Source organism: Coloeus monedula (genome assembly GCF_965178545.1).
Source record: "Coloeus monedula genome assembly, chromosome: 3".
Lineage (NCBI taxonomy): Eukaryota > Metazoa > Chordata > Aves > Passeriformes > Corvidae > Coloeus > Coloeus monedula.
Window position 1 is genome coordinate 29726718 of NC_138783.1, and position 25191 is coordinate 29751908.

Consider the following 25191-nt stretch of genomic DNA (forward strand, 5'->3'; position numbering starts at 1 on the left):
GAAACCTCTCCATCAATTATGTGCTTCCCAGTTTAGGAGAACTCACTTTGCATGTCCTACTTTTACATCTGTATGCTTCTGTTTTATAATACAGGCCCTGATCTCAGTAGAAACCGTTAAGTACTGTCAGAAAAAAAAAAAAAAAGTTATATTGTTTCTTAAACTTACCTACAGTAGCAGCTGTGCCTGGGAAAAAACGATCTTCACAAAATCTTCTTAAGAATGAAGTCTTTCCAACACTCGAATTGCCAACAAAAATGATCTTGAATAGGCGCTCTGGGACAGAGTTTATTCTCTCCTCCTTTAAGTAAGAGCAAAAATTAGCCTCCAACTGTTCTATAAATCCTGTTGCCTCTCCAGTTTAAGGCTGATATGGGGAAAACAATAGATTTTATCCTATCATTTTCTTCCTTACTCATGAAGCAATATTCTGTTTCTTAAAATAACTCAGCATTTCAGATGTTTGCCATGCATCATTCCAGATCATCTGAAGTGCAGTGACTTGCACTGAGCTCTGGAATTATACCAAATATGAACCTTTACATGAAACTGCCAAAATAAAACAGTTTATGTTCATGGCCACAAATCAAAATTTATAAAGCTTCACACAGCTCTGCTCAGTAGATTCATCCTATACCAATGCCACAGAGGAAGCAGCACATCTCCATCTAGATAACAGAAGCAAAGTCATAATTTTTTGGCTTATGCCACCAGATTCTTCTCTTTGCTACTACCATAGAGCCAAGAACTTCCATCCAATTACCACATTTCTACATCTGTTTAACATTACAGGCAGAAGCATGGAGGAAAGACACAGACAAAGAATTAGACCAGTTAATCAGGCTGTAAACATTCAGCTATGTTTCTGTCATTTCGCTTTTTAAGCAGAAGGAACAACAATTTGTTCTGCTCATCCAGGTCCTGTTTACTGCAGGCTAAGCTAAGTGGATGCTGGAGAGAATATTTATATCCTCTGTCAAGTAGGTCATCATTCTTTTGTACGTAGATCAGGAGTTGCTTAGGGAAGCACTCTGTAGCACCAGCTGGTTTGCAGCCCTAGCTGGTCTCTTCTATTTTGTGCAAAGGTGAAGGGAGATAGGAAGTTTGTTTTAATGCTGCAGAAGGGTAGCAAGATCATGGATGGTCCTGACATTAGTTTGTTGAGATGTGCGTTGCAAGGAGGGAAAGGAGGGAAAGGCCCTCTGCCAGTCATTTGATGTGCAGAATCCATGAAACTGCTGCCTTCATGAAGACATCAGAACCAAATTTACTGCCCGACAGTCCTTTGAATGAGACATTGAAGTCTACACTTGGAAGTCTTTTCTACAAATATACAGAAGTCCTAGAGAAAGAAGAAGAAATAGAGAGCTGCTCTTGATGGGGAAAAAACCCAAACAACAAAGCCTCGAGTACCTGTCTTCCTGTGAAAAAGAAAATTCACTGCTGTAAATTTTGAGGACAAAAATACACGTCTCTTTTATGAGCTGGGCTTATAGCCCATCACAGTTACAGAGAGGTTTCTTATTCTCCTTTTCTATTAAAATCCCAAACCCCACAGCAACTATAGGCTACTAGTAGTACCCATACATTTAAACAAAGCACATTCTCAGTCCTGCTGAAAACCGTTCCCAGCTTATTAGTCTGTGTGCTCTGGGAAATAAAACAAGCTAACATACAATCATCAGCATGGCAGTATTATCACAGTGCTTCTGAGAACCATAGCTAAATATATGGACTACATGACCTGAACTACTTTGTCCCTGATGGTCAAACACACTCCAGTAGCACTAAGACTCAAAGACCCCAGAGGTCTTCAGCTCAACTTCTAACACAATAAGAAGCCGTTTGTCACTGAGATGTATCAAGTCCACTTATGGAAATAACCTTAAAAATCAAAGTTGATTATAAATCTGCATGTGAACACTATGCTAAGGGATAAGCTACTCCATAGTCTGCTTCAACAAAGTGCTGATGGGAAAATGGAATAGCAGTAGGATGTAAATTTATTTTAGTTTACAATGCAGTCTGAAAAAGTCTTCCCTAGATGTGTCTTTTGAGTGGTCTTTATATAAGCAGTAGCCAGGTAAAGTAACACATCTAGCTTTTGTACAATTTAACACAAATGTGGGAGATTACAGGTATAAACATAGTGGTTCATATTCCATATTGAAAGATCAGAGGGGAGGGGAAGTGAATCTCATTGAGAAGTTTTGGACAGAAAATTTTGCTTTAATTTCCATTATGGTTCCTTCAGGGGCTTTCCAAATGATATTTCTGGTAATGTTAACTGCACCTTCATCTTCACGGCCACTCAGAAAAATGTTCTACCTAATTATCAACTCCCAGATAAAACAGTTGTTTGGCCTCATGCACTGCTGCCACCATTGGTTCTACTCACTTGTAAGATGCAGTAGGTCATACAGGATTAGCAGCTGAACTACTGTGAATATATGGTTATTAGGAAGGCTGAATGCCAGCAGCTAGGAGCCTGAGTTCCATACAGCAAGCAATAAGATCATGGAATGCAGTAATACAAAGCCTTTGCAGACTAGTTATAATAAGAAACAAGGTCTAGTTCCTACCCAGCTGAGAGGATGTGCTTTCAAGGGGCATGCCTGCTGAAACAGAGCAAGCAGGACAGGTTTGTCCTAGCTGGATAGGATGAGTTACCTGGCTTTTGTCATCCTAAAGTCCAGTGATGCCATGCTTTGAAAATGTGATACAAAGTAAGTCATACAGCAAGCAAAAAGCATGCATTGAATTAAATAATTTCAAAATATGAAGCTCTGTTCTGTACCCTCGACATTTTATTAAAAGGTACCACTTAGAAATTATTATGTAACCATGGCATAATTCTATCATAATTTTTAAGATATGCCTGCTTCTTCTAAAAGAACCATATAATTATGACCAAGCAAACCAATTTTTCCTATACTTTAATCTTTTTAATATGTGCTTCAAGAATCTAAAAATGAGTAATACTTAACAATTATTCTAAAATTAGAAAACAAGCACAGCTAGCTCTGAAGCAATAGCAGTGCAAAAAGAACTTTAGACTCCACAGAAATGTACCTTCCAGCATATTGTTTTAAGGATTATTACTGAATGGTGAATTCATTGCTAACATGCTTATACAAGCTAGAGCTGAAAAAAAATAGGATTTCAATTTGCTAAATAAAAGTAACTCCAAAAATAATTAAAAAGTAATGATATTCCTCTCATTGTTCTCAGATAATGTAACAGCTACCAAAGCTGACTCAAAAGAATCAGAATATGGGAAATATCACTTCGTGGCAAAAAAAACCCCAACCAACAACCAATTTTTTAAAAAAAGGACTTGCTTCTTTTTTAAGACAATTTCTACCTTCCAGTGGATCTTCTTGTATCATCTGTTACAAGGCTTAACTTCGCTTTCCCTAAACAGTCCTTCAAATGTAAGTCTATGCACACATTGTCTGCAGTTACCACTCCTTTAGGTTGAGTTTGCCTTCTTCACACCTTCAGCACTTGCCTGCAGTACATTTTCATCCCCCACTTCATGCAATGGCTTAATCTGTCATGTTTCAACTTAGAAAATGAAATAATTTTAGATTCTAGGAATAACGCATTAACCTTTGACACCACTTCATGGCATCCGAAGTCCTTCAGAATAGAATAGAATAGCCTGATCACTTCAGGAATGACCAAAAGTTAAAGCACATTATGAAGGGCATTATCAAAAAGCCTCTTAAACATTGACAGACTTGTGGCATGGACCACCTCCCTAGGAAGCCTCACCACCCTCTCAGTAAAGAAATGCTTCCTAATGTCAAGTCTGAACCTCCTCTGAGGCAGCTTTGAACTATTCCCACACATACCGTCACTGGATCCCAGGGAGAAGGGATCAGCACCTCCTTCTCCCCCTCCCCTCCTCAGGAAGCTGTAGAGGAGCAAGGGAGTTGTCCCTCAGCCTGTTTTTCCAAACAGGACAAACCCAGAGCCCTCAGCCACTCCTCAGAGGACACACTTTCCAGCCTTTCCATCAGCTTTGTTTCCCTGCTCTGGATGCATTCAAGGACCTTCACATTCTCCTTAAATCATAGGGCCCAGAACTTTACACTCAAGGTGAGGTCTCCTTTGTCCTCTTACATTTGGCAGTGTTTCCTTCCCTACAGGCTGCTCTCTAGAAGATGATGACGAGTGTTCCATTGAGTGCTCTCTGGTTTCATTATTCATTTCTGTCTCAGAAGTATTTTCGTCTTCTCCAGTCCATCTGCTCAGCTGCTTATCAACCAGCCTGTCAAGAAGCTGGGGTAGGTGATCTTCTTCAATTGATATTATTCTCTGGAGATGTGATGTTTTAGGCATTCCTCCAGTGACTCCGCTATCAGGCTCTTCAGAGAGAACTCCATTCAGTCCAGCAGAATTCCTTCTCTTTGAGTTACTGAAAATATCATCTTCTTCAAATGAATGGCTAAGCAGAAAAAAGAAAGTACATCACAAAAATATAATGGACCTGCTATTTTATTCTGAATTTAACCTGAAGAACTGAATTTAATCTCCAGTGTTTTTGACTAGTCACAGCAAGCAGAGTCATTCCAATGTCGGCTGAAAAGTCAGCTCATCATACCATGTGTATATATATAGCATGCTTGAGAATTATAAGCATCATGGGGAAAGCCAATAACTTACAGGAGAAACCTGAACCAGAATGGAAAACATTAGATTAACCTCAATTCTAACCTCATAGAAGAGATAAAGTCAATTTCTCTACTGTGATTTACTCCTTTCCCACCTCCCACTCCCATTCTGGAGGAATAAAAGAGCCCCCCAACCCAGATCCTTTCTGTGTGCAATCTAATTCTCTCTTTAGTAGATAGGAAGGACATGGGTTTGTTTGATATGGATAAAAAAGTCCAAGTGGAGATTCAACATTGTACCACATTAACGTAGAGCCATGGGCAAGTTTTTGTGCCTCCCAGCGTATACTCATCCACAGTAAGGAAATTCTCTTGCCTTTGCAGACAGTACACTTGTTTCATGTGAAAATTTGGCTCTTCATTTTCAAATTTCTTAATGAGCACAGTAATCTTATAGTGACAGACACTTTAGAAATACACTCTTTGAAAAGTTCAAAAGTATCAGAAAAGAAGCATTCCACATCTTCTTTCTATAAGCCTCATTATACTCTAACAGGGAACACATGAAAAAAAGTTCTTACCTGTTAGGCAGCATCTTGCCCTCTATGTATTTCCCAATGATAGACCCTGATCTTTGCTTCCAGCTGGCTTTTGGAACAGTCGTTTTGCATTTCTGCAGAAATACAGAATACTTCTTAATGATTTACTTCTGCTGTCCATTATGGTTAACTACCCTCATGCCTAATACTTAAATAATGCAATGCAAATGAAAGAAAAAAATGTAGGAAAAATCCTAGAGGTATAAATGCTTCAGAATTCCCATTGTTAAACAATCAGAACAGGGAACTCCAGACACTGCAAAAATGCATCTGCTTTGTCAATAAAACAGCACAATGTCATGGAAAAAAAGTAAATGGATATATATTTTTTTACAGCAGCTTCTTGTAGGACTAAGCAAATATAAACTAAGTGGCCTTAGTCTCCTTATGCCAGGGTACTTCTAGAACATCTTATAGGTCCATTTTTTGCTGCTGCTTAAAAAGTTAATAGGATCTGCTTTTACCCCAGTCTGAAGAGGTATTCAGGGACTGATTTGGGTACTCAGTTATTGTACTGTTGTATAAACGTTTCAGGATAAATTACCTATGCTTGACTGAGTGAATTAATGCAATTTAATTGTTCAATTTTTAGGTTATTTAATCCTTTAATGATTGCATCCTTAGTTTCTTCTAAAATACATTCATGTCTCCTCAGATAGCTCCCACTTTGTAATTCTAAACATGCAGCTCTTAAAATTGTTCAGCAAATTAACAAAATCTTATTTTCAAGTGAGAGAAGAAAAGACAGTACAAATTAAGACCAGGGCAAGATTTAAGTGTCACAAAAGTCCATCTCCTGCACAGCCTTCTGTTCCCCTTCTTTAGAAGCTGTTCTCCTATGTGTCTGCTCAACACTGGATTTGAAAATAATGGTTGGTTACCTGTAAAAATATGTCACGTTCATCCTTGAGATGTTTGTTCCTTTCTCTGCAAAGAGAACACAAACAAAAGAAACACTGAAGCCACGTATTTAGAACTGCTGAGTTTTCTACCCCACACTAACAAAGAGACTGGACAGTTGGCAGCGTAAAACTTTCATCATCCTTTATTTATATTCTCACCTCAGCCAGTTCCATATCTGGGCTATTGATTCTCCAGCAGGGCTATGCTGATTAAAGCCAGATGGAATCTGGATTTCTTTCTGTATTTCATCTAAACAAATGCCTTAACACATAGAAATTAGTTGTGGTCAATATGCCTTCACCTACTATAAATTAGAATGTTTAATGATTTTCACACTAAATATGATCTCTTAATGTGGAGAGGGTGCAATGAACACCATCTCTTGTTCATCTGGTGACAGCTGTGAAGGCCAGTTATGTCCCTCTGAGGGCTGCAGTTGTGGCTGCCATGGAAAAGTCAGCCTACGAAAACATCCATCTTCCATCCTTTGTGCAGAAATAATGAAATTGTCAAGAAACACAAACTCCAGGCAATCAGCAAGCTCTGATCAGATCTGACAACAAACCTGCTTGGTACATCATCTGTTGTCTCCATCTGTTGCTGGCCTGGCCACAGGAGAGACTGAGCAGCCAGGTTGAACAGAAACAACCTCTGTTGTCAGATGTTTCTATCTACGCCCCCAAAACTTGCAGCAGGCAAGATCCCAGAGTGGCCGATGGAAAACACACACTGCAAAGTAAGAGCCTTTCCTCAAGCCTGCAGAATTTTAGGTAATTTTAAAAGGAGGCCTCCTGAAGGATATGCAGTCAGTGAAGGCCTATGGGCAGGTGAAACCTTCAGCCCATGCTGACTGACCACTGAGCTAACAAAACCCAGTACTGCTGAACATTACAAAGAGGACTACAGTTGTCTGAACACAGCTCCAAACTTCGAAGTCTATCAATAAAGGAGTGTTATTTAAAATAAATACAATTTGGTATCATTTCACAAATATTTTGGGGAAAGAATCTTCATTTTGGCTCAACTCCCAGCACTTGAAAAGCAACAGAGCCTTTCAGCAAGCTCCTGCAGCCAGGCTTCTACTGCAGAACCAGCTTAGAACTGTTCACTGCTCTTCTATTTTACATTTGACTTTCGGAAAGGACATTGTCCTACAACACTGAATTGTCAAAATGAAGTGTATTTTTCAGGTGTGCTGCCTTCTACTCTATGCAAGAACAGAGCATACAAAAGTCTTTTGTAACCATTTTTACTGGTTTTTTGTCATTATCCTGTGGCAGGTTGACCTTGACTGGCTGCCAGATGCACACCCAGCCACTTTCTCACTCTCCTTTCTCAACACAACAAGGGAAGATAATAACATGGAAAAGCTTGTGGGCCAAGATAAAGACAAGAAGATTACTTACCAACTACCCATTACAGACGAAACAGATTCAATTGTAGGATTATGAGAAACAGAGACAAAACTAAAATCACCTTCTCCACAATCCCCTTTCTTCTCAGCCTCAATTTCACTCCTACACCCTCAGCTCTTCTACCTCCTTACCAATCCTGAGTGGCACAAGGGGGTGGGGAATAGTGGGGTTTGTGGTCAGTCCATAACAGCTTCTCTCTGTGGCTTCTTCCTCCTCACACTGTTTTCTTGCTCCAGTGTGGGTTCCCTCACACAGGTTACAGTCCTTCACAAACTCCAGCACAGATCCTTTCCATGGGGCACAGTCCTTCAGGAATGGAGTGCTCCAGCATGGGTTGCCCATGGGCCGCAGCTCCTGCTGGAAAACCTGCCCCTGCATGGGCTCCTCTCCATGGACCAAGCTCCTGCCAGGAGCCTGCTCTTGTGTGGACTCTGCACAGACTACAAGAGACTCTGCTCCAGTGGTGCCTGGAGCACCTTCTACCCCTCCTTCTTCACTGATCTTGGTGTCTGAAGGGCTTTCTCACACGTTTTTTCTCACTCCTCTCTCACAACTGCTGTGCTGTTTTCCACCCTTTCTTACTGGGGCTTTCCCAGAAGCACATCGTGGCTGTGGGGCTCCACTGTGCCCTGTGCTGTGTCCACTGCCACAGGGCAGCCCTGGCTTCTCTCTGGCACAGAGGCTGCCCTGGTGGCACTCCACTGTCAACACCTGGACACCTACACTCACTACATCTCCCAACATAATTTCATCCTTTAATGGACCTCTTTAGAATTGTATAAGAAGTTCTTGAATGGAAGATCTACATTACCTTAAAAAATCCAGCTGCTTCAAAAGTCCTGACTTCTCTCTCTGTAAGGTTTCTGTCACCCGGTACACCTCCCTGCAATAAAAAAAAAATAAAAGAAAATTGTTCTAACCATGGTAAGAACACTGCTAAAATGCTTCCCCCTAGGGGTATCTACATTTGAGACCTCAGCTTCTTCAAACCTGTAGATTCTATTCTGCAGGAATGGTTACAAATTTTAAAGAAGTTTATTCAGTATAAGGCCCACAGTAGCATGGCAGCATGAGTTTGCAGAGGAAGGAGTAGAGGTTCTTTTTTATAAAAATACAGCTTTTTAATTTCTTTATCCAGAGAGCTTAATATATGTTGATACTGGCACTTTGAGCATTCAGAAAAGATACACTGCTGAAATACTTCTCACTCATGGCCACTAAAAAACAGGTGACATTTTATCCAAAATTAGAGCTTATCTTGCTGCTGGGAACCATATGTCAGGCTCACACATGTCTACAATCCCTACAATTTCTTTCCAATTCATGACACTTATGAAGCCACTTTAACACCATTTACTTTGATTTAACACAATTTGGTGTTCGGCCTTAAATGATTTTTTTTTGCCTTTCAGTGAAGCCTCAAGTTCTTCCTGTGCACTGTCTGAACATTACACCTGCTTCAACAGCTCAGGTCCTACCAGACTGACACAGATGTTTAAAGAAACACTGCAGGTGCAGTTGAGTAGGGCTGAGCTCTAATTCCATAAACCACTATTGAATCCAAAGTGCTTTGTAAATGCAGTAGTATTATTCAGCAGTCTGACCACTGGACAGATTTCCTCTGTAGCTTTTAAATCAGATCATTCCATAGTCTTTGCTCTGGATCTGAAAAGAGAGGCCTCAAAGAGGAAACAAACCACCTTGAGGAGGAATATTTCTACTGTCTACTTCCAAAACACACATCAAACATGCAAACCTAAAAATTCTAGTCACAGTGGCCATTCTTTAACACTAATTTATCAACAAAGTTCATAATTCATACCCTCAAGAAAAATTAAACAAGTAATAACGAAGCAGAGCTTGGCACAAAGCTTAAGAGTAAAAGAATGTGACATTTGAACTAATGTTCTGCTCTATCCTGAAATACGTCAAACAACAACAGTTCTGAATTATGTAGTTCATAGCTGCAATGGCTAGGTACATCTGTCATTCATGTGCTATCCATTGGCAAGGAGAGGGTTTTACAGATCCCTGAGCATTTCTTTTAAAATGGACTTCAATGAACATTTCTGCCAATTACAGCTCCAGGGTAATGATTCTTCTGCTTTATGCAGAAGGCTGGAGCAAGACAGGTAGCTTGATCTGTCAGAGGTAATTTTTATCCCTCAAAATATGAACCATAAATATTTCTTTTTGAATTTTTTTTTTTTTTTTTGGTAATTCAGAGTCAGAATCTGAAATCCACAACATTTGAACTGGAAACCCCAAAATTATGGTTCTGAATTGCCATAAGGCCTTGTGGGAATAGTGATAAGCTTATCTTGCTGGCCTTACTAGGCTTACTTTTGATGAAGAAAAAAAGAAGATCCTAGGCGTCTCACAGTCAAGAGTGCATTCTGAGAAGCAAGTTTCAGATAGACTCAGCTTTGAGGAAGATGGAGCATCATGTGCCACAACTGTAAGGCATTTCCATAAGGAATTCCATTGGTATTTCAAAACCAAGACATGACATGGATTTTTAATTCCAAATACCCTCAACAAATGGCAGCAGGGAGAACACTGACAATTTGAACATGTAGCAAAAGATTCCATAGAAGCCAGATATGCTACAGAAAACATGCTGAATTACCTGAGGGAAAGCAGCTAGAACTGCACTTGGCTTTGCAGATGGTTTCTGCTTATGACACGAACTTAAATCACAGCACTGAATACCCTGGGGAGGCTCACAGGCACGCTAAGCAAGTGCCCCACAACTGCTGCACCTGGAGACTTACATTTCCTTCTCCTCACTGAGCCTTGACGCCTCCTCCTGAAGCACCTGTAGCTGTTGTTGAGCCAGGCTTAGTTCATGGGATGTTCTCTCCAGGTCTCTCAGCAGCTCCTGGTTAGTCAACTTCAGCTTGGTGTTCTCTACTTTGGTTTCTTCTTTGCCACTGAGGAGTTCTGTACACTGATGCTCTAACTGGGGTGGAAGAAAAGAGAACAGAAAGCATTAAAACTAACTGAGGCATCTTGGTTTTGAGGCTTTCAATTTGGGTCTTAGAGGTTAGCTGAGTAGGGAGCTATTTCTATCAAAGCCAAAAAATTATTAAAACACATATGGTGCTCTTCCACTGTTCTTTGTACAGACATAATTATGTTACACAAAAACAAAGCCATACTACTCTATGACTGAATTTTATCCAGTTCAAAAACACACCAGTACAAACCATAAAAAAGGTGCTACTGAGCAGATTAGCAGCATTAAGTTGATATTCACAACTGCTATTTTAGACTATTTTCCACAAAGATCAGGCCTACACAGAGTGATTCAGAGTTCTACCTAAAAACTGTTAGATTTAAATCTGATAGCTGATAAACCTTTCCATCCCCAGTAATATGAACAAGCAGTAACCTTTTTGCCACCTCAGACAGACCTGCCAAGAAGTGTGAATTACAGCCTTTTTATCCAGTTTTATATTCACTCTCCAAAGTACATCAAAGGAAAGATACACCTTCCCTGTGAAACAGGTAACAGCAGATGTTAGTGGTTTCTGGTACATAAAGAAGTTCCATCTGCTTCTCCCTGGCCAACTGAGCAAATTTAAACAGAGCAAAACTTCACATTAGGGAAGGCATTGATGACCTTAAAATATAAAAGCTTTATTTTTTACTTCTTTTTTTCTGTATTCATTTTAAGGGATGTAAAACATCCTAGGAGAATTATAGTTCTACCATTTCAATCTTCTGGATCTGAGACATAATGTTAGAACTCTCATTTTGCCCATCAGAACAAGCAGAGCTCACCCAACCAAAACCTGTCTTCACCCAGCTCTTCCACTCAGTTCCTACCCTAGAACACTGCTATTGTTCTAGTCTTGGTTTTGAACAAGGCCCAGGCTAAAAACAAAAGCAGAAAATACTTTCTAGCCAGGATTGTGAGAAGTAAGGAACAAGTGTGGAGTGGGAGCACTTAATCTCAGCAGCAGCAGCAGCTTAGTGTCTTTGCTGAACTGCAGCCTCAGCAGGCTCACATTTCACATGGAACACTGGCTGGGCATCACATTACTGCTGAACAAGGCTGGTCTGTGTGGATAGATTACATCAGTTCCTGAATATTGCTTCCACTCCTTGACAGAATGAAGTTCTCCATTCTAAGTAAAAGACCAGATGCTTCAGGTACTGAAGACAAGATTTATCCAGAAGAGTGGCTTTGGGAGAAGCAAAAAGTGACCACTCAAAGATGAACTTTCAAAAATCTTAGGAGCAACAAACAGCATAGAGAAATCCCACTTACAGAATAGTATGGCCATCTGAAAGCTTACACAGAGACTGTTCAGGAAATGTAACTGCAACAGTAGCCAACACCAGCTCCCAGAATCATCTATACTGATGTTAGAAGTACTTGCTATAAATCCTGGAGCTCACTCTCGTCAGAAAAACTGTAACACAACATCTAAATCCCAGAACATAACGAGAGAAGAAAGGGTTGTTTCCCAGCAATTCAGATCTCCCTTCTTCTGCTGTACCCATACAATCCTTTGAGAAATGCCAAACACCACCTTTAAAGCAGACATTTAAACAACTCCCAATACACAGAAATAGCTCATTAGGTGAATGCTCAGCTGGTATTAGAATGGCATAGATCCTATAGCTTCTGGCTGCTTATTGAAGCTGAATATTGGCTCCTATGCTCATCTGGTAGATGGAAACTGATGGGAAAAAGACTCATGGCCCATAGACATGTTTAAAAAAATCTAAGTAGCAGAGAGAATTAAACCATTACCACAGGTCAAGCACAGACACAGTAACTGATGGTACATATTCTCTTTTTTTGACAAAAATGAGAGGAAACCAAGTTTAAGTTAAGTAAATAACTGGGATTATTCAATGCAAATGAGCTGTTACTGAGAACCACACACATTGAGCACTCTCCATGCAACCCCTTGTTCTTAGCTCAGCATGCTTTCTGTAGTTTTTATCATTTTTTTCTCCCTATTTATTTCAGTTGCACATGAAACATGAAATATTGACACAGTGCCATGAGGCAGTTATAAGCACTTGAGTACTACTGATCCATGTTCTTATACATCTCATTCCCAATCCCAAGATCATGTTCTTCAGTGGCTGTCATCAGTACAGAACGCAGCATTTTATGTGAGAAGTCCAGTAACTCCCCCGCATTTCACCTGGTCCACACCTACTTTCTTCCCCTCACACAAGAGTCTGTGCCCTAGAAGTTATGCTGGATATCCTCTGTCCCCAGTGTCTCCTCCTGAGACGTACCATCTCACATCCCTTGAGGAACAAGGCAAAACCTCGTGCATTATCTAATGCAGAGCATTATACAGAGCAAGCTGACAATTCGAGATCATGGCAGCCAGCAAAAGGGCCTAAACAATGGAATCTTGGCCAGTCAACATGGAATCAGACCCACATTTCAGTCATGCCAGCCAGACAACCCTCATAAGGAAGAATCCCTCTGGCTGTGTCAGCAAAACAATGCTGAGCTCATCTGGTTTAAAAGCTCCCTTTCACATTTTTGTTAATAATTTCCAACACAGAAATAATAACATTGTACTTTATATTTTCAAAAAAAGACTTATTAATGAAGTTTGGAAAAAAGCATTTGTGTGCCTCTCAAGAGGTTCTCTCATACAATCAAGCATAGAAGTTGTAATTAAATCAAGCTACCTTACTGTCTGCAAGAAGAGATTTAATTATTAAAGTATATTTCCATACCAGAGGAGGAGGCAAAAGTGAAAGAGATCTCTGGGTAAGGCAAACATTAGACACCACACACAGATATCTCAGTGAATGAAAAGCAATATCAGAAAATGAGTGGGGCCATGGCATTACAAAACCAGATCTGAATAAAGATGAGAGTCACATTCAGAGATGATCATTAGAAATTAGAAAAATATATGTAGAAAACAGTGCCTCTAACTACACTGAGTAAAACACTCAAATAAATAGGCTAGGTTGCTATATCAGAAAGAAAAATCATCAAATACTGCATATCAGATTAGCAATAGCCAATCAGTTAGTTGAATGACAAAAGTTTCAGTTGTCATCAATCATCTGAATGAAATTATGTCACTCATCCCACCATTAGAAATAGTGAATTCCATTAGCCCGACACAGCTTCCTTTCCATAAAACTAAAATGGGATAGTTCAATCTTTATGGTGTATGAAGATCCTGTCTTTCAAAAGCACCCTTGTGATTCATGTAAATTCATAATGGAGAGGGGAAATGACAAATGCTAGAAATTACAAATAAAATAAAAAACACAGTAATACTATTAATAATAAGCAATGTAGAAAATAGAAATGGAAAACATAAAATCAGATAAAAAAATAATACTAACAAAAATAGCACAGACACTGATTTATGTTCTCCAAGATAGGCAATAGTAGACAATGGCAATGTAGACAACAATTGTAAGGTAAGACTTCCTGGTATTGTTGCCTATATTGATTAATTATACCAGGCTTAACATTGAGTGAAAGCCTTTGAATAGTTTCTGTGGGTTTTATACCAAATTTAGCAAACATGTTCTTGAAAAAAACACAAGAAGAAGGTTTTACAGAATTACTGGTTGATAACTAAGTTTTAAACAGAGCTTTAAAGCAAAAACAAACAAAAAAAATAGACTAAAATATAATCATTACAAAATGATAACAAGGAATTTCTTATACTTTTGCAGTTAGTTTCAGACTAAAAATGCCTGATCTGTGTGTCCCCACAGATATCTTCAAAGTATAGATTATATCACTCTAGTGCTGCAATGTGGTAAAGAGCCTGCATAAAACCACATATATTCTGATTCACAGTGGTACTGAACAAGGGTAATTAACGCCAGGCAGTTGATTTCAATTATGGAATGGACTTTTAGTTTAGTCCTGCATCCTCATCAGCTAAACTTCACAGAATCACAGAGTACCAGGTTGGAAAGGGAACTCAAGGTCCATCTGTTCCAACCTTTCTTGGCAAAAACACAGTTTAGACCAGATGACCCAGCATCCTGCCCAGAGAAATCTTTAGTGTCCGATGTTGGGGAATCCACCACTTCCCCAGGAAGTTTATTGCAACAGCTGATGGTTCTCATTGTGAAAAAGTTTCTTCTTTTTTCCACATATTCATATTCTACAGAGGGAATTGCATTTATAGCATTCCATTTCTGTCCTTTAAATTCCAGTGCTACCTCCTTTCCCTATTGCTAGTCTTTCCTGCAATGACCTGGGATCCGCCTTACAGCAAGTTCTCTGCTCCCCCAAGCAGGCCATGCTTTTTAAGAAGTAAAACACATCAGGTTTTAATATGGGAACTTGACAAGCTGTTACCAGTGGAAGGGAAACATCCACTGCTATAAAACTGCTATCACAGAGATATATCAGGAGCAAGTTGTTCAGGAGGGAGCATTTCAAGTTCATAGTGCTGAGTCGTCCAAAACAAGTAAATGAGTGGCTGGTACAGGCTTTGAGCAAAGGTGGGCACTAGAAGAGCCAAATCATTGTTCTCTGCTCTTAAGCTGTCTGGGTGTTAAGCCAGTTCCTAGAACATTGAAGGTAGTGGAATTCTGCTATGTTTTCATAAAAATTACCCTAGGACCTGGGGAGAATATCCAAAGCATTATGTTATTTTCCATTTTACCACATAAAATGAAAATTACTTTAGAAATAGAGGTTAACATTTTTCCTAAGCACATGACACAAAAACAACAGAGGGTCACAATTTGGCAGAACAACATCACACCAACTTGCAGTTTCAGGACCTAAAATAGTACCTAATGAAAATCATGAGAACAAATAAGAGCTATCTATTTTTCAACTCTGAAGAATATCAGTTAGTACCCTTTTCTGCTTCTGAACCAGCTGTTCGAGTTCTTGTTCTTTTGACAGCAGCTTGCACTCCAGCTCTTGACTGTAGGACTGAAACCTCTCTGTGTCCTGCAAAATTCAGAGAGGAAATGGATTAACAGAACAGCATAACTGCATCAGCAGGAGGAGAAATAACAAATCAGGGATGAAGTTTTCCACAGTGAATATAACAAGACACAGGTAGTACTCAGTTTAGGGATGGTATCACCCATGAATCTGTAAACTGGTGTAGTCCCAGCAGCTTCAATGACTGTGGTTTCTACAGAATGTGCTGATTGCGTATGAGTAGGTATCAAGTCTAGAAAGGGGAGGCAGATGTCTCAGGCAGGAGGCTGAGGAGCTTAGCCAACCTAAATCAATACAGCCAGAAGGTATCCTCTCATTTCCAGCCACAGCAACTCAGGTTGATGTGAAACAACAACTGCCACACTTAAAATCCATCACTAACAATTTTTCACAGATGTTCCACCGGTATAAACAAGCGACTGGGGCTTCAAGCTCTCCCTTTCACTTAGCAATTATATTAACCTGTCCACTTTGTAAGTATCCTGCAATCACTGGGAACTCCCAGTCATATTTGGGATTACTCCTTCCGACACTCCTCAGCTGAGAAAAATTGTCAGACCTCTCCTGAGTAAAATCAGGTTCCACTAGTTTGTGTCAGCTGAGAATCTGTCCTGTTCCTCCAAAAACAGGCTTCTACTCTCTAAGGTCCCCAGGAAAATGCCTCTAAACAAAAACAAAAATTCCATCAAAACAGCAGTGGTTCTTACATGTGTTTTCCCTTAAGCAGTACCCGTAATGGGGTAATCAAATGCATGATAACTGGCTCTTTCTGGGGAAGAATATATATCCAAATGAAAAAACAGACTAACTGCCCCTTTTGTGTAACATTCAGTCAGCAGGGTATTAAGTATTGTAAATAGCTACAATTTGTACTTATTTGCATCTTACCAATTTCTTTAAATGTATTCTTCAAGAGCTGCTCTTCATTCAAGCCACAATAATTTCCCCTTTATATGGCATCAATGCATCTCTCCAGGCTGTAAAGTCTTTGTAAGACTTTGCATTAGAGAAAGAATTTAACAGTCAGATCTCCCCAGATCCCAAATTAGTCATGCAAAGAAACAATACTTCTTGAGTGTCTGGCAGCCCTTAGTGTGGCTGCTGACTAAACTGTAAATAGCTTGAGTGGGAAGCTTTCATGAAAAAGCCTGAAAGAAATGGCTTAACCTCAAATATACAACTAATTAGGAGATCCAACAATCACTGCTTATGGAAAAGTCTTTGTTGTTTGGGGGTTTTCAGAACCACTTCAGCTGTGGGCTATTAAGAGCACATAAACTATTTTTTCCACAAAACTGCTGTCAGGCAAAGTTGAAAATACTTTTTATCCTTCAGCTGATATACAAACTTTTATTTAAAGGCTTCATCTCATCCACCACTAAAAACCGCTCTCAGCTTGGAATGGAAAAAACTTAAAAATTTGAGTCAGGTTCACTACCCTGTAAGGCAAGTGAAAAGAATGATTCCTTAGACAGCTGATAAAGGCACCTTTTTTTTGGTTGGCAGGAAACAAAAAATACTTCATGTATTTGCATCATGAAAGGAAGCTTTAGATATATTTGATTATATTGTATAGATATACTTATATATATTTGATTGAGAGTGGAGACAATAACCACTATTTTGGCAACTATTTCTATCATGTACTGCTGAAACCCTGTGTTTGTGTCATTTATATGACTGATGCCAAGAAAACAAAAAGGGATGAGCCAGTAGCTCAGTAGATGACTGACTCTCCCAGGCCACCCAGAGCAGCTGTGAAACCTCCAATATTTTAATACTCAAAACGTAATTGGCCAAATTCCTGAGAATCCTGATCTAGCTAGGAAGTAAGGCATCCCACCTACATGGTTTTAAGATTACTCTTTCCTAGAGCATGCTGGAAGTTCTTGTTAGTTTCCTTGTTTTACAAGAAAAAGCACGACAGAAAAATCCAAAGAAAAGACTATGAACACAGTAGAGGAGATTTAAAGACTTCCCAAGGAAACAGAATTCGTTTTCAGGTGTTCTGGAAGCACCATAGGTGTGACAAAATAATCTGACCCGTGTTTATTTCGCAAATAACCTGTGGTTGTTTTGCAAATTACCATCACTTGAGTCATCTCTTGTTGTTATCCCCTCCCAAAAAGCAGAGACTGTAGAAGTCAGCAGGATTGGTGCTGCTCTGAACAACCTCACAGACTGCACCTCCTAATTGAGACCAGAGGTTGGACCTAGAGTAGCATCAGTAATACAATGTTTGTAGTAAACTGACTTTCAAAAGAATGCCAGTCGATGCTGCTGAATGCCAGCCACTGAGCACAGGACATCAGTGCTCCTTCATCCAACTTTATTCACTCAGTTTGAAGCTTCAGAGACTAAAAGTTTGAAGCTGCAGTAGAAAAGCAGCTGTGAGGTGAAAGGTGTTTTTTCTTCCTCACTTATGAAACACATTTTGTGGGCTTTAATTTCACACCCAGAATGAGTTTAAAACCACTGAAAGGGGGAGCAGAATCCATGGCCACCATAACAAAGAGACACTCACTTTCAAGAGAAACTGCTCTTTCTCCTTTTTGATTTGCTGTTCCATTTCCTCATAGAGATGTTGAATTTCTTCATCATAAGCAGCAATTTTCCTAATAAGAGATAAGAAAACACTGAGTGGGTCTTTGTAGCATTACTTCAAGAGATGGCTCACATTACCAGCTAAGCTCCACATCTCTGCCATAACACAAAACTCCAAAGTATGTTCAAGGTGTCAAGGAAATAGAAATTTTTGTGCAGCAAAGCTCACAGATTAATTTTTTTTTTTTTTCTCATGGAAGTAAAGCTTCAACAACTCAAAAGCTAATATAAAGCTGATGTTTCCATATAAAGCAGCTGTTCATCATGCAATTTTAATGACTACTAGATCTTAGGTAAAAGGAAGAAAGTTTACTAATATCTTGACAATACCAAGATCTCAGAGCCTAAATTTGACAGTTAAAACTATTTTCACTGCAACTTCCTTTTTTTTTACTCTTGGACTGCACTGTTCCCCACTCAAGGGTACTGAATGAGGTACTTCCATCTAAGACACAATAGCTAGAATAGAACTCTTGAAAGACCTTCATGAAAGCAGCCTTACTGCCTCTCTGACAGCTTTGCTGAAACAAATTTGAAAAGCCCAGATGAGGAACAGAAATAAATACGTTGTGCACAAGTATATATGACTGTAGGAAAAAAAAAAGAACCTACAAAGTTCACTTTTTTCCAGTAGAATATTGCAATTAATATCACTGCAGCTTGATACATGAAGAGCAAATGGTTTCACTTGGGCAGAAAAAATTTAACTGTTGATAGGGAACAAGAGATCTACTTTGTTCTGCTACTACTCTATTCTAATTAATGCGGAAACTGAAATGCAAAAATCTCTTTGTATCAAACTCAGGGGACATCCTAGAAAAAATTTTAATTGAGATTGTTAGGACCTTTCTATGACAGTACTGTATATTCCCCCATATACTTCCTGCCATAGCTGTTCCTTGAGCAATCTGCATAATACATCTGTTCAAATAAAGTACAGAATCTTCAAGGGCATTCACATCAGCAAGAGCTAGACAAGGAACATCCAGCAGAAAAAACCACCAACATTTATTTTGTATCTACTTTTTTTTTTTTTTTTTTTACCTAATGCTCTATATGTTCTATGGTTTTGCCTTATTGAAGGCCTGGTTCTCTTCTCATTTAAAACAAACGCAATTTTAAAGAAAATTCAAAAACTTTACCTAATCTAAGAAGCGTGAGTAAAACCAGAAACAAGTCTATCTTTCCCCCTTTCAACACCAGAACACTTGACACTGCCAGCTTCCCTTTTCAGTCACAGATAAAAAAATATAAGACATTTTCCCAGGATCTACAGAAGCAATAATCAACTGTTAAACTACAAGAATTTGAGGAAAACTATGGCTGTCACTTAGACTTTTGTAAACTCTGACTAGGTGAGAAAACCAGGCCCCAAAAGGGCCTCTGCCATGTGACTGCAACACTTGCAATAGAGAGCGTCAGAAAATCCAAAAGCCCTTTTTTGCCTTGCTCCCCTTATACTGTAAAAGTGGTTCATGTTCTGATCTCAAATTTTATTTTCTTGAAACTAAGAAAATGCTTCATAAGGAATTAGCATTCATCAATGCAATCAAATCACACAAATTCATGGAGAAATAACAACTACTTAGAAAGGCATGGCAGAGATGCTAAGATCATACACCTGCTGTATTCATGCAGTATAATACCACTTTGACCAGCGCTAGACTGACTGCTGAAAAGCCCTGTAACTCTGCAGAGGCAGAACATATTGCACAGCTGTCAGTGTTTCCATGGGAATCATAAAGATTTTCTTGGCTTCTGTGTGACAGGGAGAATATCTTTAGTCCTGTGTTTTAGCCTGCTGATTTAGGTATTTCTTTCCTCTTCTGTGTTTGGGAGCAAAGGATATGGTAGCACCATGAAGACTACACCCAGGAGGTACTGCTGGATGTAGGAATCTTTTTAGTTGGTCTGGCACATAAGCACATGCCATTTCTGTAGGCTGAATACTCTCCAAGCATTTAATTCATAGATTTCCATTCTTATCTCATGGTCAAATTAAACAGAAGGGGAAAATAATATCCCCTTGTAATCAAAAGTGTAACAATTTTCAGTAAAATAACTAACAAAAAGCAGGAAAAATAATCCAATACATTAGCTGGAAAATATTCCTCACATATATTCAGGAGGAAAAAACTGAATTCATAAGGATATATCACTGTTACATGAAAAAGGCAACATGTTTTGACTAAAAGTTCTATTCCCTTGGATTATCCCTTCAAGTCTTACTTAACACATAATTTTATAATTTCAGCAATATTTGATAATGTAATCTCTCTTTTCAGTAATGCTGCAGAATAAACAGATGGAGAAGAAAGCAGATGAAATGTAACATGAGCTCACTAAGTTCAGATAAGTTCAGGATCAACACATTCACAAGGGTTTAATTTTTGCCCATTCATGTAGTTGCAATGTGAATTGTTTTGATTTCACAACTGCTGTTCATGCAGTTTGTCGTAATGGTTCTTTCTCCTTAAAAAAATACAGTGATTTGTGCACAGTGTGAACTAATCTCCTGAGGTGCTGATTTCTCTCCTCTTCCATGAAGATGGATTCTGACAGTGTCTCATGCTAAGCCCAATGAGAAGTGAGCTCATCCTTCCCTTCTCCTTTATACCCTTTTGTTTATCTTGCCTGTTTAGAACTCTGTTGTTTGAAACACACTCTACATTTTTATTAGGTTTGTCCTTCAAATGCAAAGCACAGCAGCAGACAGAGCTAATGGCAGTTGAAGATTTTATCTGCTATTAGAAGAAAAAGGTCTTTCTCATCTGTTTTAGGCTTACTTCCTACCAGTCTTATTAAAAGCCCCTTGGTTCTACTGCCAGGGATTTGAAGAATAACAAGGTCTGTCATATCCCACTCCAGCCTTTGCCTCCTCATTCAAGAGATATGACCTCCTAAAAACAGCTCTCTCAGAATAGCTGTTCTATTCCTTTAACCACTGACTTGCCATTCTCTGCACTTTTCCTCATCCCACTACATTCTCCCTGTGTTGCAGAGACCAGAACTTCCCACAGTGCACTGAGGACATGGGTGCACTAAGATTCTATGTGGTGCCAAAAATGTGCTTTACCACATGCTCAGTACCTTCCCTGGTAATGCCCAGCAGTTTACTGGGCTCTTCTGGCTGATTTCAAGAAGCTCTCTGCAATGCCCCCATGGGCTTTCTCTGCAATTGTAATTGCCCATCACATCGGCTTGATTTTATTTTCTTCTCGTAACGTTCACCTCTGCTTTTCTTGCGTGCTCAATACATCACCCTGTTATTTAAAAAAACACTAGTGCTAAATTTAAGAAGCCATCTAATTTTAAATTCACCCTTAAAATGAAACACAAGTATCAAAAATCAAGGAGAACTAACTTACCCTGGCAAATAAATATTGTACCCACAAAATTGCATTGTGTTTAGATTTAAAATCACAGTTTTTTTCTCTCTAGATAGTTACAGCAGTATTAACCTACACAGTCCCTCGTGTGTGCTGTATTTGCATGTTTGTGTATTGAGAATATAGGTCCAGACAGCAGTGAGGCTGAACATAGAAACAGGAACAACAGCAGCCTAGCTGATCTATTGAACCAGAACAGGAGGAAACTCCTGGATCTCTTAGACCACAGGACTCAGGTTCATGAATGAAAATATGCATGTGTGAAAGCTCCAGAAGAAAAGACAGAAAACAGGTAGAAAAGAACATCATGGGTTAAGAGCATAGATTTTTATGGCATAAAGCTCCCCGCACACACACATGAAGCTTCTCAGAGCATCCAGAATAGAAGAAAAAGGAACAATTTAAGACAAAAGCACAGCCTACACCCAGGAAAGGAGACAAAAGGCTGAGAGTAGACTGCCTTATTGCCTAATGACTCACGGAGGTGAGTCAGGAAGGAAAGATGAAAGAACAAATTCATATTCTATTTCCAAAGGGTATTATTCTCACCAATCAACAACAAGCCAGGAGATATTACAAGACCTCAAAACCCAGCGTTCCTTATCTCCTGTGATCCCACAGTAAATCCTGGCCAGTCTAAGCAGATACATGCACCTTAGTGCTAGTAAGTATGTGGGTATTACAAAAAATTAATCTTCTCCCCTATATGGTGCTGTCTTGATCTTTGCTGTTATTCGTACATAGTTTAAAAGAAAACAGGTTATTCATCCCCACCATTACCAAAGACAACATTACTACTCTGTTTCCTTCCTGCAATCAACTACAAACAAAACAACAATCTACGTGCAGAAATCAGTGGTGTTATCAGGAGCAACAAAAAGAAGAAATTAGCTACAACATGTTTTTACTACAAAGGCATAAAAATCCAATGTGTTTTCAAGGTAGAGATTTCACATCAGCTAGAAAAGATAATGCTAATGTACTCTATGTACTCTGCATTGATCAGAGTTATTAAACAGATACATTTATTCATTCACTTCCCAAAAAAACACTCACAAAAACCCCCTCAAAAAAACACAGAACAAACCTCTCACCACACACGGTAGTTAATCCTCTCTAGTCTAAACAGACAGCAAAACTCACTGTATGCTGTTTCCAGCTGTCTGAAGGCTAAAACCATACACAGAGACTTAGATGAAAATGCTACTACAAATATAAACCAACTGTCTTTAATGACCATATATATTTAGGTTTTTTCCTTCTCCATAAGCCTTGTTATATACTCAGAATAGTCAGGAGAGTGCTGAACAAATGAAGTAAATGTTCAACAATATATTTGCCTTTATTACTCAGTCTGTAAGAATCTGAAAATCAGAAGTGACACTTTAAAATAAAAATACAGTGGAACTTCAACTATGCCCATAATTTTGCATTCTGTTTAGATTTAGCATCACAACTTTTTTCCCTCTAGATAGCTCCATATAAAAGAATGATCTATCAACTTTAGTCCTTACATATATTTTTTGTATACGCATTTTATGCATTTGTTTATATATACATTTTATATGTTTTATATATAAAACATACACTCTGTTTCATATTTCATAGGTTTGTTTTATATATATATGTATTTGTTAGCTTACACTTTCACTAGTATCAGTGCTTTGTGCTACTCTAAATTCTTAAACCTCTTACGTCTCTGGCCAGTTAATCCAGGTTTATAGCTTTTCTGCACGCAATGCTTGCAAAGCACACAGACAATTTATCAGATTTACTGTTAAATATGCCTTTCCTCTAGAATCAAACTGATTAACTAGATTGGAATCACTCAATATTGTCTTAAAACTTCAATGCAATAACAGACATCTGCAAAAGAATTTCAGTCAATAAAATCTTAACTGGAAAAGAAAAGCTAATTTCATTCAGTTCTGCCATATGAATAGTTTTACCAGTACTCTTAATGCCTGATAAAATTTTACTTTATGGGAAGGCTTGTCCCCAGTTCTCCATTGAAACACCTTTTTGATTTCAAAAGTCCAAATAGTAGGTAAAATAGCTGTAAAACTAAACAAGAAGTCTAACACAGAGAAATACCAACTTTTTTAGAGCACACTCCAACTCATTCTTCTCATTATCTGCTTCTTGGAGCTGGGAAAAAATTCTGACCAAGAACTCTTCAAAATTGGAAAGCAAATGAGGTTCTTCTTTTCTTAGCTGCAACCAAAGTTGCTTCACATCACTCTCACTGAAAGAAGAGATCATAAAGGATTCATTAAGAAAGAATGAATATTTCCCAGGCTGCAGTAAATGTTCTTAGCACCTTTAGTAGATAGAGGCTTCAGGGCATCACTAGTCAGAACACAAAACTTATTAAAACCAACTTAAACTGTGCCAGATTTGAAAAGGAGGAGAGGGTGGGAAATCATGGAGATTGAATTTATTCAAAAAAATGCATTGTAACATCTGGTCATTCCTGACTGCAGAATAGCACGGGAACTGCTTGTTTACTGGGTGCCTTGCCCAACACTTCACCTAAACAGGAATGGGTGAGAAAGACAGATGAGATACAACATGCCCTGCCATCACTTCTATTAGAAGCAAAGAAGTTCCCACAAATCTAGAGGGGAGGGGGCAGTGGGAAAGCTAATCAAAATGCCTTCCTCATAAGAAATGAATGAGATTCAGATTCCTAAGTTATGTTGACAAATTGCATTTGTACTGTATTCTTTCATTTTCAACACAGTTATATTCCATGGTGAGTCTGCTACAAAAATCAGAACAAAACGTCTTGAAATTCTGATTTAAAGATTTACCAAGATAATGTTGTCTTTCTAAATCTATTCAGCAGACATTGGAAAAGAGATGCTCTATTGTGAATGATAACAGGTTTCTAATACTTTGCCAGAATTCTCCTGAACCACTTTGTCTCTTCCTGACTCATTCTCTTCCATGTGCATTGCAAGCCTGAACCTAGCCAGCAAAGAGTGCTATATTTAAAGGACAAAATAAGGATAAGGACAGAAGAAGTGGGTGATAAATATCTCTTCATAATGAAAGCCTTTCAGGATGACTGACAATGAACTGTTTCCTGGAACAGGCAGTCGGGGGAAGAGAAGGACTGATGAGCACTTTTATTCCACATTAAGAATCGCTGATGTATTTCTTAAATATTTGTACCACCTGTCCAGATTTTCTCCCATTTTTGCCCAATGCTTTTTTTTGTTCTGCAATATTCATTGTGATTGACAAATGAATGCCAGGCCAACACACAAGAAGCTATTTGAGCAGGTTTTATGTTCCATGTTTCAGAATGAGCCACCCTGGCCTTGGAAGACATAGTGTTACCAGAGCAATCACAACATGCAATTATGCATGAAGGGGAGAAAAAGCAGAAAAAGTGGAGAAAACCTCACTACTTATGGTGCACTTTAAAAACATCCCTTGCCAAAAATAGCAGTCATCATGCCTTGATTGAAAATCAGTGGCATCTGGGGATTACATGCTTGTAATTATCTATGTTCAAATGCCATGGCACATCAAGTGGTGGAGCTTTCCCATGGCAGAAAAACATATTTCATGTGCCTGGAGTATAACAGTTTTGCTCTTGAAAATTTTGGTTGAGTGGCATTTTATCCTGACAACAAGAAAATTAGGTTTTATAAGGTTTTTTTCTCTGTGGTTTTGAGCACCTTTCGTTCTCGCCATTCATCTTGGATTCCATTAAAATCAAACCCA

General features: G+C 38.8%; 1 protein-coding gene across 2 annotated transcripts in view; it reads right to left on the reverse strand.

Moving 5' to 3' along the window:
- CRACR2A (calcium release activated channel regulator 2A) overlaps positions 1 to 25191 on the reverse strand; it is a 52201-nt gene that overhangs the window by 10529 nt on the left and 16481 nt on the right. For both annotated transcript variants that reach the window (XM_082279478.1, XM_082279477.1), the window contains exons 5-13: positions 23555 to 23701; positions 17988 to 18078; positions 15371 to 15466; positions 10311 to 10498; positions 8348 to 8419; positions 6100 to 6145; positions 5201 to 5292; positions 4129 to 4453; positions 169 to 301 (exon numbers count right to left, since the gene is read on the reverse strand). In XM_082279478.1, coding sequence (XP_082135604.1) covers positions 169 to 301; positions 4129 to 4453; positions 5201 to 5292; positions 6100 to 6145; positions 8348 to 8419; positions 10311 to 10498; positions 15371 to 15466; positions 17988 to 18078; positions 23555 to 23701 — 1190 coding nt within the window. The remainder of the gene's footprint in view (positions 1 to 168; positions 302 to 4128; positions 4454 to 5200; positions 5293 to 6099; positions 6146 to 8347; positions 8420 to 10310; positions 10499 to 15370; positions 15467 to 17987; positions 18079 to 23554; positions 23702 to 25191) is intronic.